Genomic DNA, 14,652 nt, shown 5'->3' on the forward strand with positions numbered 1-14,652 from the left:
TTTCATATGTGTGGAGAGTTTGCTTGTAAGTGGTTAGGACAAAAGTAGGTCCTTGAAAACCATCGGCAGAGGTTATTATCCACAGTTTATATTCATTCTGCTGGGTGTTGGATATTTGCGCATTAATTATCTGTTGACTCTAAGCTCTCAAAGTTATACAGCAAAGAACAATGGAATAAAATTAAGTATTTAAGGAAAAAGTTTTTGAAAATGTCATATTTTGTAGTGGAATTAGACTGGAAAACAAAGGCATGTGTTGTCTTTGTCTCAAAGAATACCTGTGATATGGATTTGGTTTCTTTTTAATTCAGTTTCTGGCTAGTATTGTCTTCATATAATGAAGCCTGAAAATAAGCGAATTTAAGTAAGTTGATCCCTTAGATCTTTTTCTTTCCTCACCCCCTTTGTGGCTTTGGTTTAGAAAGACAGAAATAATTAAAATAGAAGATTAAAGACCAGTTAGAATCCAGTTAAGCACTTTACCCATTAAAACCCAGACTGCCGCTGGCTATAGCTGACTCACTGGGGCATTGCAAGATTATTTTCAGTTTTCAAGGGAAACAATGCCATCTGTTGGGCATCTTGCTAACTGCTACTGTCAGGTTGTATGGCCCTAACTAACTACTCAATAAACAGAATGGTTAGGTTGGTTGGTTGGTTTTGGTTTTCGCTTGTGGATGTAGCAGCAGAATTACTAAGACACTAAGGACACTTAGAGCCTTTGCAGTAAAGGCTTTGTTTGAACATTGAGCAGTAATAGTACTCCCGTTCCAACACAAAGAAACTGACCCTTAGTAAACTGTTATTGGAGGGCAGAGTAGCAATAACTCTTTGTTTGTAATGCAGAGATACAGACTTTATTTTGATTTATTTTTATTTTTTTGAGATGGAGTTTCGCTGTTGTTGCCCAGGCTGGAGTACAGTGGCGTGAATTGTGGTTCATTGCAACCTCCACTTCCCATGTTCAAGCGATTCTCCAGCCTCAGCCTCCCAAGTAGCTGGGATTACAGGCATGCACCACCACGCCTGTCTAATTTTGTATTTTTAGTAGAGACGGGGTTTCTCCATGTTGGTCAGGCTGATCTCGAACTCCCGATCTCAGGTGATCCGACCTCAGGTGATCTGCCCACCTCAGTCTCCCAGAGTGCTGGGATTACAGGCGTGAGCCAGTGCACCCGGCTCAGACTTTAATTTTTTAAAGGGACATGTAATTTAGGCAGTGTTTTCAAATTAAGGGTTGACTCCAAAATCACAGTGGAATGGCCTCCAGGATTTCCTAGACTAGATGTACAAGGTAGTAGTAGGACTGGGACTAGAGTATGACAAGTGAGGTTCTCATCTTAGATGCAAAATTTAAAGGAGTACAGAGAGGTTCAGTAATCATAATAAATGCATTTTAATGCATCATTTTAAAAGATCAATATTAATGCAGAACAATCCATAATGAACAGAATATCTGTTTTAAATAAAGACTGAATCCAATCCTGCCTTTGCTTGACTTACCTCACTGTCCTCATCCTAACCCTGGCCCTGGGTGTTACACATTAAACTTTTTGTTGTTGTTGTTGTTGTTTTTGAGATGGAGTCTCTATTGCCCAGGCTGGAGTGCAGTGGTGCGATCTTGGCTCACTGCAACCTCTGCTGCCCGGGGTTCAAACAATTCTCCTGCCTCAGCCTCCCAAGTAGCTGGGATTACAGGCGCCTGCCAGCGTGCCCGGCTAATTGTTGTGTTTTTAGTAGAGATGGGGTTTCACCATCTTGGCCAGGCTGGTCTTGAACTCCTGACCTAGTGATCCACCCACTCCAGCCTACCAAAATGCTGGGATTACAAGCATAAGCCACTGTGCCTGGCCTAAGCTTTTATAATCCTATTTTTTTTTTTTTTTTTTTTGAGACAGAGTCTTACTCCGTCCCCCAGGCTGGAGTGCAGTGCTGTGATCTCGACTCCTTGCAACCTCTGCCTCCTGGGTTCAAACGATTCTTGTGCCTCAGCCTCCCAAGTAGCTGGAATTACAGGGGCGCACCGCCACACCTGGCTAATTTTTGTATTTTGAGTAGAGACAGGGTTTTGCCATGTTGGCCAGTCTGGTTCTCTTAACTCCCAACCTCAGATGATCCACCTCCCTCGGCTTCCCAAAATGTTGGGATTACAGGCGGGAGCCACCATGCCCGGCCTGTAACCCTAATTATTAAATAATTTGCTGTGGAATGGATTTTAATATTCAATAATAAAAGTTGTAATTCTGAACCCTTGGAAATGGAGGAAGGCTAGAGGATATGATAAAGGAGCCCAAGGAGGTAGGTTACCAATGGAGTCAAAGTTCTGATTTCATATTTGGTATAAAGCAGTATCTCCTATTCTTAGGCCTATATCTTATTTGAATGTTTTTCTTGTAGCATGGCGGACACCGACCTGTTCATGGAATGTGAGGAGGAGGAGTTGGAGCCATGGCAGAAAATCAGTGATGTCATTGAGGACTCTGTAGTTGAAGATTATAATTCAGTGGATAAAACTACCACAGGTAACAAAAGCTCTTCTGATCTTAGATGGTTTAAATTAATTAAATTGAATGGTATTTTGGTTAACAAAGTGTGAGATGGAAAAGGACTTTAAGAATCCAGGGAGACCTCATTGTGGCACTCACTGGTGCTACCTTTTTTCCCATGCTCTAGTCTGTGAAAACCTCAGTTTCCTCATCCATATAGCTAGAAACTATATATTTAATTCATTGAAAACATTGGAAGGTTGGATTAACCAGTGTTTATCAAATATCTAGCAGTCTTCTTATTAAAAGATGTATGAACAAGAATTCAAAGTGGTGGTGTGTGTGTGTCAGTGCTCATTTATGTACCCAGTCAAAAATAGGTTCCCATAGTCTTGTTTTTTTTTTTTTGTTTTGTTTTACTTGAACTTGGTTTCCTTTGTGAGTGGAGTAGAAATTGCCTTGTGTCTGCCTTCATGGACAGTTTACAAATTTAGGCTTGTTAGCTTTTCTTTCATAAAGGTGATGCTGCTGGGTCAAATTCTAGATTGCCCTGAATTCAGAAAATGGGTGGTAGTTCTTTTGCTCCCCTAAATTGTACCAGTTGCTCTTTATTTTTATTTTTCCTGTCTTGAGACCTGAAGATGGCATTGGTTTAGGCTGAAATAGGGCACAGTTCAGGGTCTTTTGGATGGCTTAATATGCATGATTATGAATACCACTAGTGGTAATAATAAACCTTTGAGTCCTAGAGGTTTGCTAGTGCTGTGTAAGCAAAGATTAAAATCCCAGTTCAGTGGGCTCAGTGATGTAACTTAATTAACCAGGAGATGTGAGACAAAGAAGAAGGGATTGTGTTTAAATGGTGGACTAAGGGTTAAGTAGGAGGAGAAATCACATGAACAGTTGGATTTATGAAACAGGAAACTTTTTGGCTATAGAGACCCACAACAAGATGGAAAGGGAAGATTAGAGCAGTATCCTTTAGTGTCATCTGTCCCTGTCTCCAAGTGACTATGCCTCCCCTTCCCCACAGTTTCTGTGAGCCAGCAGCCAGTCTCGGCTCCAGTGCCCATCGCTGCCCATGCTTCTGTTGCTGGGCACCTCTCTACATCCACCACCGTTAGTAGCAGCGGGGCACAGAACAGCGACAGTACAAAGAAGACTCTTGTCACACTAATTGCCAACAACAATGGTAAGTGGGATTATTGGGAAATAATAATCCTGGGCTAGAGGGGTGAAAGAATAAAAAAGGTCTCAGGGACAGCCATACCTGTTTAGTTAGGTACAGATGTGGTTCTACTAGTTGGAAAATGAATTTAGTAATGATTCTCTGATATGGAAGTGATTTCTGTAGATGGTGCTATTCCTTCTAAGTTAGTGCTGACTCGATACTGGTGTTTCAAGTGAGAGAGCAGTAGATTCTTGCTACTGATAATTTCTCAGAGAGAAAATGTCAACCCAAAATTCCTAACTGTTAAGCTTTTTTTGTTTGGTTGGTTGGTTGTTTTTGTTTCTTTAATGAGAAAAATTCCATTAGTTTGGTAAGAATTTTCCCAGGGCAGTTCTGTATTTTCTCTGGCAGATTCATTTGTTTATTGGTTCCTGAGTATGGAAGATAGGATAGGGTTGTTGTCTACATGAAAGAAATGGTGAAAGACTAGTGTTTTTAGTGTATTTTTTTTTAATAGAAAGGCTATATATTATTGGTTTCTATTTAATTTCTGATGTCTATTTCTACACTCCTAAGATGAGTTGTTGACCAGTTATGTCTCAAGATTCATAACTGAAGTGTAGGCACTTTCATAGAGTCATTGCATTACTGCAAGAGACTTTATTTTTTAATTATTTCCTTTAAAACTAAAACAGCTTTAGTACTACAAAAATAATATATGAATTGTAGAAAAACTATAAAGTAAAAAAAAAATCGAAAGGAAGAAAAAATGTTTAACCATAATCCCACCACCTGAAGATAACTGATGGTTACTTTTATTCTGTATGTATATTTATTTTTATATACATCTATGTGTTATATGTGGTGATTTTCTTTTTACAAAAAAAGATTATACAAATTGTACATTACTCTGCCTGCCTTTTCCCCTTAATAGTGAATATCTTAATGAAGTCATCTATAACATTTTTGATGACTAACTGTATTTCCCATTATTTGATTACCTTATTAACAATGGGTTGTAAGTGGGTATATTGCTATTTTAAAGAGCTTCAGTGAACATTCCTATCTCTGTATCTTTTCTCGCATTGTTAATTAGTTCTGCAAATATATTTCTGAAACAAATTGTTGGCTCAAAGGTTATCACAGTTTTTAAGAATTGTGATCAGTATTGTTCCTGGGTTGGCCATCTAGAAATGTTGTGTCAGTTTATACTGCTGTTAGAAAAGAGTATGGTTTTTAATTTGGGGATATAACCATTTATATATGCATTCCCCTATTGTTGAACATTTATTAGGGTCCGCATCCTTTGCGATTACAAATGATGCTGTGGTGAATGTTTTCAGGCATGTGTCTTTGCCCACTGTGTAAAACATATTTGCAATATCAAGTCTTAGAGGTGAGATTTGCTGGATCAGGTGTTTATGATTTGATAGACGCTGTCAAGTTGTCCTGATAGGTTGCTCTAAATAAGTCCCCGCCAATAGCTCTTTCCCCGCATTGTTACCAACTTTAGGTATTATCAAACTTTAAAACCTCCATGATTTCCAAAGTTTTTCAGTATTTAGATACTGAAAATATGATGATTTTATGGGGAATCTTTAGACTTCTAAAAAACTTATAAATGGGGACCCTTGTGTATATAAAGATGGGGAACCATTTATGTAAAGATTTCTATTATTTTACAGATGTGGAAACTGAGGCCTAGAGAGTCTAAATAATTTAGTTATAAGTGATAATAGTTGCTAAGTGACTAAACTGTATTTGAATTTTCTGGACTTCAAAACTTTCGGGATTTCCACTGTATTATATTGCTTTCCTGTGTATTTTTTTTTTTTTAAGCCAGTCAAATTTAGCAGTGGGGGAGTTGTATAACAACTTTAGTGACACTAATGTTTATAAGTTCTGATAACCCACTACCACAGGAGTAGTCCTATGTGTCTCTTAAACTGTTAAAGTTCTGTTAGCAACCAGCTTACCTAACCTTTTCTTTGATCCCAGGGTTCCAAGGCCCATGCTGAGATGGCTGTGCATCCTTTTTTTTTTTTTTTTTTTTCCCCCGAGACGGGATCTCGCTTTGTCACCCAGGCTGGAGCGCAGTAGCGTGAACACAGCTCACTGCAGCCTCAACCTCTGTGGCTCAGCAATCCTCCCATCTCTGCCCCACACGTAGCTAGGACTACAGGCACATGCCACCATGCCTGGCTAACTTCTATAATTTTTGTAGAGACAGGGTTTCACCATGTTGCCCAGGCTGATCTCAAACACCCAAGCTCAAGCGATCCTCCCTCATTGGCGTCCCAAAGTGCTGGGATTACAGGCGTGAGTGAGCCACCATGCCAGGCCAGCTGAGCATCTTATGACATGCTAAGATGACCTAGTCTCCTTGACTCCTTGAATGTACCCTTGATTCTTGAGCCAGCCTATGGCCAGTGTACTAATTTTTTCTAAAAAATATAAATTGACTTTATTTACTTCAAAAGCCTCTAATATTTAAATTAAAATGTTAACCCATAACCCATGTTCATGAAAAAAAGAAGACAGTGGGTATAGACTGGTAAGTAACCACAGTCTTGTGTATTCCAAAAAAAAATTCATCCATAGGTAAGCATAAATTAATTGCAGTTGTCTAATTTATTTCACTTTATATATCTATATAAAAAATACATATAGTTCTGTAACTTTTTTCATCAGATACTCTTGTTTTTTCTTTTTTGTTTTTTTTTTGTTTGTTTGTTTTTTTTTGAGATAGAGTCTCCCTCTTGTCACTCAGGCTGGAGTGCAGTGGTGTGATCTTGGCCCACTGCAACCTCCACTTCCTGGGTTCAAGTAATTCTCTTGCCTCAGCCTCCTGAGTAGCTGGGATTACAGGCATGCACCACCATGCCTGGCTAAGTTTTTTGTGTTTTTAGTAGAGATGAGGTTTCACAGTGTTGACCAGGCTGGTCTCGAACTCCTGACCTCAGGTGATTTGCCCACCACGGCCTCCCAAAGTGCTGGGATTACAGGTGTGAGCCACCGTGCCCAGCCTAGGAACTCTTGAAATGCTAGTCCAACTTTAAGGATATAGCTTCAGAATAAAGTGAATGAGAAATATTGCCTCTTACAACCCAGTTTCCCTTTAAGCCTTCAGTTTAATTGTATTGATATATTATCTGCTTACTACATTAGTAACATAGCAAATGAGAATAACATTTGTTTTTTTGAGACAGAGTCTCACTCCATCACCCAGGCTGGAGTGCAGTGGTGCAACCTCCGTCTCTCTGGTTCAAGCAATTCTCATGCCTCACCTCCCCAAGTAGCTGGGATTACAGGCATGCGCCACCATGCTCGGCTAATTTCTGTATTTTTAGTAGAGACGGGGTTTCACCATGTTGGCCAGGCTGGTCTCCATTTCCTGACCTCAAGTGATCCACCCACCACAGCTTCTCAAAGTTCTGGGATTACAGGCATGAGCCACTGCTCCCCGCCAGCAAATGAGAATAATTTTTAAACAATTCAGTATTGTTTCACTTAGTGTACTTTAAAAAGTTTAGAAATTTAAAATTTAAAAAAAAATTTGTGGTCTCAGAAGAGGGAAAGATTTCTTAAACCAAATACAAAAACAGAGCTAACCATAAAGGGTAAAATTGATAAATAGAACTATATTAAAGATGTGATTAAAAAAAAAACACACATGGAGAAGACAAACCACAAACTGGAAGGTGTTTGTGGCATGTATTACTTTTTTTTTTTTTTTTGAGATGGAATTTGCACTCTAGCCTGCTTTGTTGCCCAGGCTGGAGTACAGTGGCGCGATCTCGGCTCACTGCAGCCTCTGCCTCCCAAGTTCAAATGATTCTCGTGCCTCTGTCTCCCAAGTAGCTGGGACTACAGGTGCCTGCCACCACACCCGGCTAACTTTTGTATTTTTAGCAGAGACAGTGTGTCACCATGTTGGCCAGACTGGTCTCAAACTCCTGACCTCAAGTAATCTGCCTGTCTTGGCCTCCCAAAGTGCTGAGATTACAGACATGAGCCACCTCACCTGGCCCTCGAAAAGTTAAACATAGAGTTACCATGTGACCCAGCAGTTCTACTCCTAGCTGTATACCCAAGAGAATGGAAAACCATGTTCACATAAAAACTTGTGCACTAATGTTCATAGCAGTATCATTTGTTATAGCTAAAAGTAAAAACAACCTGTGTCCATAAATTAATGGATAAACAAAATGTAATATATGTACACAATGGAATATTATTAGCCCATAAAAAGGAATGAGATACTGATACATTCTATAACATAGATGAACCTTGAAAACATAATGCTGAGAAAGAAGCCAGACATACAAAATTAGCCAAGTGTGGTGGCGCATGCCTGCAATCCCAGCTATTAGGGAGGCTGAGGCAGGAGAATCGTTTGAACTCGGGAGGCGGAGGTTGCTGTGAGCCGATATTGCACCACTGCACTCCAGCCTGGGCAACAAGAGGAAAACTCTGTCTCAAAAAAAAGAGAAAGAAAAAAGAAAGAAGCCAGACACAAAAGGTCATGTATTATATGATTCCATCTATATGAAATGTCTTGAATAGGCAAGTCCACAGAGAGAGAAATTAGATTCGTGGTTGCCAGGGGCTGGGAGGAGAAAAGAATGGGGAATAATTGCTAGGGGAAATGAGGTTTCTTTTGAGGGCGATGAAAATGTTCTGGATCTAGGCCGGGTGTGGTGGCTCACGCCTGTAATCCTAGCACTTTGGGAAGCCGAGGCAGGCGGATCACCTGAGGTCAGGAGTTTGAGACCAGCCTGGCTAACATAGTGAAACCCCGTTTCTACTAAAAATATAAAAAACTAGCCAGGCATGGTGGCATGTGCCTGTAATCCCAGCTACTCGGGAGGCTGAAGCAGGAGAATTGCTTGAACCTGGGAGGCAGAGGTTACAGTGAGCCGAGATCACGCCACTGCACTCCAGCCTGGGCAACAAGAGCGAAACTCCATCTCCAAAAAAAAAAAAAGAAAAGAAAAGAAAATGTTCTAGAAGTAAATAATGATGATGATGGTTGCACAACCTTGGGAATATACAAAAAAAAAAAAAAATCACTGAATTGTGTATTTTAAATGGGCAGTATGTGGATTATATCTCAAAGCCGGGTTTGGTTTTTTGTGTGTGTTTTGCCTTTAAGAAAGTATCAAGGCCGAGTGTGTGGCTCACACCTGTAATCCCAGCACTTTGGGAGGCCAAGGTGAGCAGAACATTTGAGGCCAGGAGTTCGAGACCAGCCTGACCAACATGGTGAAACCCCATCTCTACTAAAAATACAAAAAAATTAGCCGAGTGTGGTGGCACTTACCTGTAGTCTCACCTACTTGGGAGGCTGAGGCAGGAGAATCGCTTGAACCTGAGAGGTGGAGGTTGCAGTGAGCTGAGATCACACTACTGCACTCCAACTTGGGCAACAGGGCAAGACTATATCTCAAAAAAAAAAAAAGAAAGTATCAGGAATAAAATTTTGGAATATTTTTACTATTCTGTTTGATGTTCTTTAGAATTTACTACTTAGTATTTTAAAATTATTCCTGTAGTTCTGACTGATCTTACGTTTGCACAGGAAAGAAACATTATGAGGTGAAATAAACTGTTGCTTAATTTTGAGCTGTGAATGATGTGAATTTAATGTTATAAATTTCTGACAGTATAACTAATTATGGTTTTCAATTCCTATTGTATTTAGCCCTCTATTTCTGGGCTTTAAGGGTATGGAAGTAAACTTAAAAGAACGAAGGAAGGCTGGGCGCAGTGGCTCACACCTATAATCCCAGCACTTTGGGAGGCTGAGGCGGGCAGATCGCCTGAAGTCAGAAGTTTGAGACCAGCATGGCCAAATAGTGAAACCCTGTCTCTATTAAAAACTACAAAAATTAGCTGGACATGGTGGTGGGCATCTGTATTCCTAGCTACTTGGGAGGCTGAGCAGGAGAATCACTTGAACCTAGGAGGCAGAGGTTGCAGTGAGCTGAGGTTACGCCATTCCAGCCTGGGTGACAGAGCAAAACTCCTTGTGAAAAAAAAAAAAAAAGAAAGAAAGAATGAAGGAAAAAAATCAAGAGAGAGCAAACTTAGAGGGAGAAAGTTAGTTGCATAATTCTTTGATTTTTTTAATTAATAATGTGCAAGGCGGGCAGATCACAAGGTCACGAGATCGAGACCATCCTGGCCAACATCGTAAAACCCCGTCTCTACTAAAATACAAAAAAATTAGCTGGGCCTGATGGCATGTGCCTGTAGTCCCAGCTACTTGGGAGGGTGAGGCAGGGGAATCACTTGAACCCAGGAGGCAGAGGTTGCAGTGAGCCGAGATTGCGCCATTGCACTCCAGCCTGGTGACAGAGCAAGACTCCATCTCAAAAAATAATGTGTTTGATACCATATGACGTCTGAAGTACAGAAGAAAACTCATGAAATTAATTGTCAACGAGGTGGATTGTTTTGTTTCATTTGTTTCTTAGGTTTTCTTTGTTTTGTTCAAGATGGGGTCTCACTTTGTCACCCAGGCTGGAGTGCAGTAGTGGCACGAACACAGCTGGCTCACTGCACCCTCCACCTCCCAGGCTCAAATGATCCTCCCACCTCGGTCCCCCAAGTAGCTGGGACTACAGGCGCACACCACCATGTCTGGCTATTTTTCATTTTTTATTTTTGAGACTGAGACTCACACTGTTGCCCAGACTGGAGTGTAGGGGCACAATCTTGGCTCACTGAAGACCCCACCTGGGTTCAAGCAATTGTCGTGCCTCAGTCACTCAAGTAGCTGGGATTACAGGCATATGCCACCATGCCCAGCTAACTTTTGTATTTTTAATAGAGATGGGGGTTTCACCGTGATGGCCAGGCTGGTCTCGAACTCTTGACCTCAACTGATCCACCTGCCTCGGCCTCCCAAAGTGCTGACATGATAGGCGTAAGCCACCATGCCTGGCCTTGCTTTGTTTTTGAGATGGGGGTCTCACTGTGTTGTCCAGGCTGGACTCAAACTCCTAGGCTCAAGTGATCTACCTGCTTCAGCCTCTCAGATAGCTGGGACTACAGGTGCATGCCACTGCTCTAGGCTGGATAATCCTTTTAAAGGCTTTTTTTTTTTTTAAAGCACCAGAAGTGTGATTGCCTGTTTCATCCTCTGGAAATAGAACCTTGTAAGACACTTGAATTGTCAGAATGCCTTTGAGCAAAGATTGCAGAAATCATTAAAATGCTTCTAAATAAGTAAGTGTAGTTTACCCAGTATGACTTTCCATAGTCTGGCTTTTGCTTTCCATTGCATTGTGAATCTAATCTGGTCTTAGAAAACCATTTTTTTTCCTCAGGTGTGCTGTGAATCTAATCTGGTCTTAGAAAACCATTTTTTGATTGTACCATATTTTTGGAAAAATTCTTTTTTTCTTTTTTTTTTTTTTTTTTTTATTTCGCTCTTATTGCTCAGACTGGAGTGCAGTGGCGCGATCTCGGCTCAACACAACCTCTGCCTCCTGGGTTCAAGCAATTCTCCTGCCTCAGCCTCCTGAGTAGCTGGGATTACAGGCATGCGCCACTACGCCTGTCTAATTTTGTTATTTTTAGAGACGGGGTTTCTCCATGTTGGTCAGGCTGGTCTCAAACTCCTGACCTCAGGTGATCCACCCACCTCGGCCTCCCAAAATGCTAGGATTACAGGCATGAGCCACCTTGCCCAGCCTTTTTGGAAAAATTCTAACAATCCACCAAAATTTAAACTTGACCCTGATATAAGAGAAAATATTTGCAGAAAATGCTGTTAAAATTCTTTATAATGGTATTTACGGGTTTCATGGAAACCTGGTCTGTCCTTAAGAGACTTGCTAATGCTGACTGATTTCACATAAATGCAAAAAGCCTCCATCTTTCCCTTCTTGTATTTAAATTGGGATGGTGAGCTAGTAATTATCTTAAGAATTTTTAGAATTAGGATAAATAAGAGATAATTTATTTTCTTTTGTCCTAGTAGTTAAAATAATGACTAGAAAATATAGACTTTTGCTTAGTCAATATTTTTCAACCATAAATTTCAAAAGGATAGAGATGGTTGGGGAACCTATAGATTAAAAGACTTGAGTTATGTTCATCAGTTGCACTTTGCAAACATTTTGTAACTGGATTCAGACAAATTAAAAAACACAAACAAGTAAATTTGAATTTTGACTGGGTATTTGATATTGAATAATTATTATAATGTTCAGGAGTTATGTTGGTATGATTCTTTTATCTTTTTTTGAAGTTCTTATGTAGGAGGTATATTTTGAAATACTTATAGATGATATGATCTAGAACTTGTTTTAAAGTGATATGGGAACTAGTAAGTATGTAGGAGGTATAGATGAAATAAGACTTGCCATACATTGATAATTATTGAAGCAGGGTGGTGGTTACGTAGGGGTTCACTATAGCGTTCTTTTTTTATGTATGTTTTAACTTCTCCATAATAAAACATTTAAAAATTTTAAAAACCCACCATAGATAAATTGCCAGTATAGTTTAACATGGATAGAACTTGCTGGAATTTTCTGTTTTATTTATCTCTCTGCCTCTACAATCACTAGTCTTCTGGCTCAGTAACTGAGGGTCTAGTCTACTGATGAGCTCTCAGTTTCTGAGAGAGTATGAGATAAGCCACTGTTGGCCCATTAGTAGCCACCTACATACCTATTCCTTTGGTGGTCTAGCTTTGTAGTTAACTGTGGTGATATAACCTGCCAAGTGGAACATAAATTTCAGAGGGGCCCATCCCATTCTGGTGATTTTGGGTAAAAAGTTGAGGCCATATTTTGCTTGACTCTTTGGTTTTCTGTTTCTTGTTATTGTTGTTGTTTTGAGACAGAGCCTTGCTCTGTCGCCCAGGCTGGAGTGCAGTGGTACAGTGTTGGCTCACTGCAACCTCCGCCTCCCTGGTTCAAGCAATTCTCCTGCCTCAGCTTCCCAAGTAGCTGGAATTACAGGTATGCGCCACCATGCCCGGCTAATTTTTGTATTTTTAGTAGAGACAGGGTTTTGCTATGTTGGCCAGGCTGGTCTTGAGCTCCTGGCCTCAAGTGATCTGCCTGCCTTGGCCTCCCAAAGTGCTGGGATTAGAGGTGTGAGCCACCATGCCTGGCCTGCTTGACTCTTTGGCTTAGGTATATTGGCTCTCTGAAATTTTCTATCTGGTTTTGAGTATTCTTTGTAAATCAGGAAACTTAGTATTGGTTTTTTCACCAAATGTCGTGAAATAGGGGACTTAAAAATATTTATAAAATTTTCTCACAAATGAAAAGAATTTAAGATATTTCAATAATAAATAGCCCAGTTTATTAATATTTATTCATGAATGAATCATTATCTTCTGAAATCATGTCATTTTTACTTGGTGTGGGTTAGTTTTTGTCCAGGTCTTCTGTTTATCAGCCCTGATGACATGAAGAGAAAGGCTACGGTAGGTAGCCTGTCAGTCTCTGGGTTCCCAGTGGTTGCTTAAAGAATCTTGCGTTTCTCAGATTTAACTCACTAGGAAGAGAAACCATTCCTTAGATTCTGTGTACTTGCTGAATTAATGTTTGTTGATGAATATTCTTTTTAAAAAATTAAGGGAGATTAGCTAAAAAATTATATTCTAATAAAATAGGTTTTACCTAGTTAAAATATGGAAAAAGACTTAACATATTTTGTTCTGCTGATTTGGTGGGGGAGATTATGTGTGGTCACTTAAATCATGAGAGTCAGGGTGCTAGCCACATAGAATTCTAATGTGTCTTTCATCCCCAGTTAAGACATATGGGTAAAGTGTTAGTGAACCTCCTCTACCCATCTGTTTTTCTGTTAGTTGTAGATTTGGGTGAAGCTTAAGTTTTTGGTGAATTTGGTCACATTAAACCTGAGATGAGTGGCAGTCTTGGGTATTTTGGCATATAGGACACCATTTCTAATAAAATGTGGATTTGTACTTGGGATGCTGAGGTGGAAGAATCGCCTGAGCCCAGGAAGTTGAGGCTGCAGTGAGCCGTGACTGTGCCACTGTGCTCCAGCCTGGGTGACAGAGTGAGACCCTGTATCAAATAAAATAAAGTAAAATGTGGGTTTAACATTGTTTCTAACATTCCTTTTTTTTTTTTTTTCTTCCTTTACCCTTTAGCTGGCAATCCTTTGGTCCAGCAAGGTGGACAACCACTCATCCTGACCCAGAATCCAGCCCCAGGTCTGGGCACAATGGTTACTCAACCAGTATTGAGGCCTGTTCAGGTCATGCAGAATGCCAATCATGTGACTAGTTCCCCTGTGGCCTCACAACCAATATTTATCACTACGCAGGTGAGTAGGACTCTGAATTTCAAGGTTGCTAGAGGAGAGAAAGACTATAAACCTCTGAAAGCTCTGACTTAGGGTCTTTGGCATCATTAGAAGTGGTTCTAAGTCTTGTCTTTTGACCTGGCTTTCTCATTTACTGTTCTGTAATTTGATGCCGACTGTGGAAAGCCCAGCATAGCATAGCTGGGTAATATCCTCTTTAAACCCCTTAGAAGTTTATTAAGTGATTTGATTAAAGTCTAGGCAGAAATTAGTGGGAAAGCTTGGATTAAGAAGCCTTAACGCTTGGCTCTTGAGGCTTTTCACCCTTTGCTTGGACTGCTTCTCTTCACATGGGATGAGTTAGTTAACTTTTGGAGATGTATATATGTAATTGGTGGAGTTCATGGAGACCTTTGGGAGACAAGGAAGATGACTTATTTGATATATAATGTGTTGAATTGAAGTTGAAAGCCTAATTCTGAATATGGATTCTAAAGGCAAATGCTTCTCTTTGCCTGTGGCTTCCTGAGTTGTAAATTCTTATGAATTTGCCAAAGGTTTATGGCCTTTGAAGTAGACTTTTGGAACAATTTCTTAGGATTGTTTGTATGTTGAATCACTCCAGTGAACATTGCTCTTGCCCCCACCCCCCACCCCCACTTCTGTTCATTTAGCACTTTAGGGAGCCAGTCT

At 40.2% G+C, this 14,652-nt stretch overlaps 1 protein-coding gene across 7 annotated transcripts in view; it reads left to right on the top strand.

Moving 5' to 3' along the window:
- Positions 1-14,652, top strand: part of POGZ (pogo transposable element derived with ZNF domain) — a 58,383-nt gene that overhangs the window by 15,417 nt on the left and 28,314 nt on the right. For 2 of the 7 annotated variants that reach the window (XM_032154639.2, XM_032154641.2), the window contains exons 1-4: positions 1,897-2,298; positions 2,398-2,522; positions 3,520-3,678; positions 13,805-13,980. In XM_032154639.2, the coding sequence (XP_032010530.1) occupies positions 2,399-2,522; positions 3,520-3,678; positions 13,805-13,980 (459 nt within the window). In that variant the 5' untranslated portion in view covers positions 1,897-2,298; position 2,398. Of the gene's footprint in view, positions 1-1,896; positions 2,299-2,397; positions 2,523-3,519; positions 3,679-13,804; positions 13,981-14,652 lie in introns of those variants that run through there. The other 5 variants (XM_032154640.1, XM_032154642.2, XM_032154643.2 and 2 more) reach the window with 3 other exon arrangements.

The sequence above is a fragment of the Hylobates moloch genome, unplaced genomic scaffold (assembly GCF_009828535.3).
Source record: "Hylobates moloch isolate HMO894 unplaced genomic scaffold, HMol_V3 SCAFFOLD_5, whole genome shotgun sequence".
NCBI classification, from domain to species: Eukaryota; Metazoa; Chordata; class Mammalia; order Primates; family Hylobatidae; genus Hylobates; species Hylobates moloch.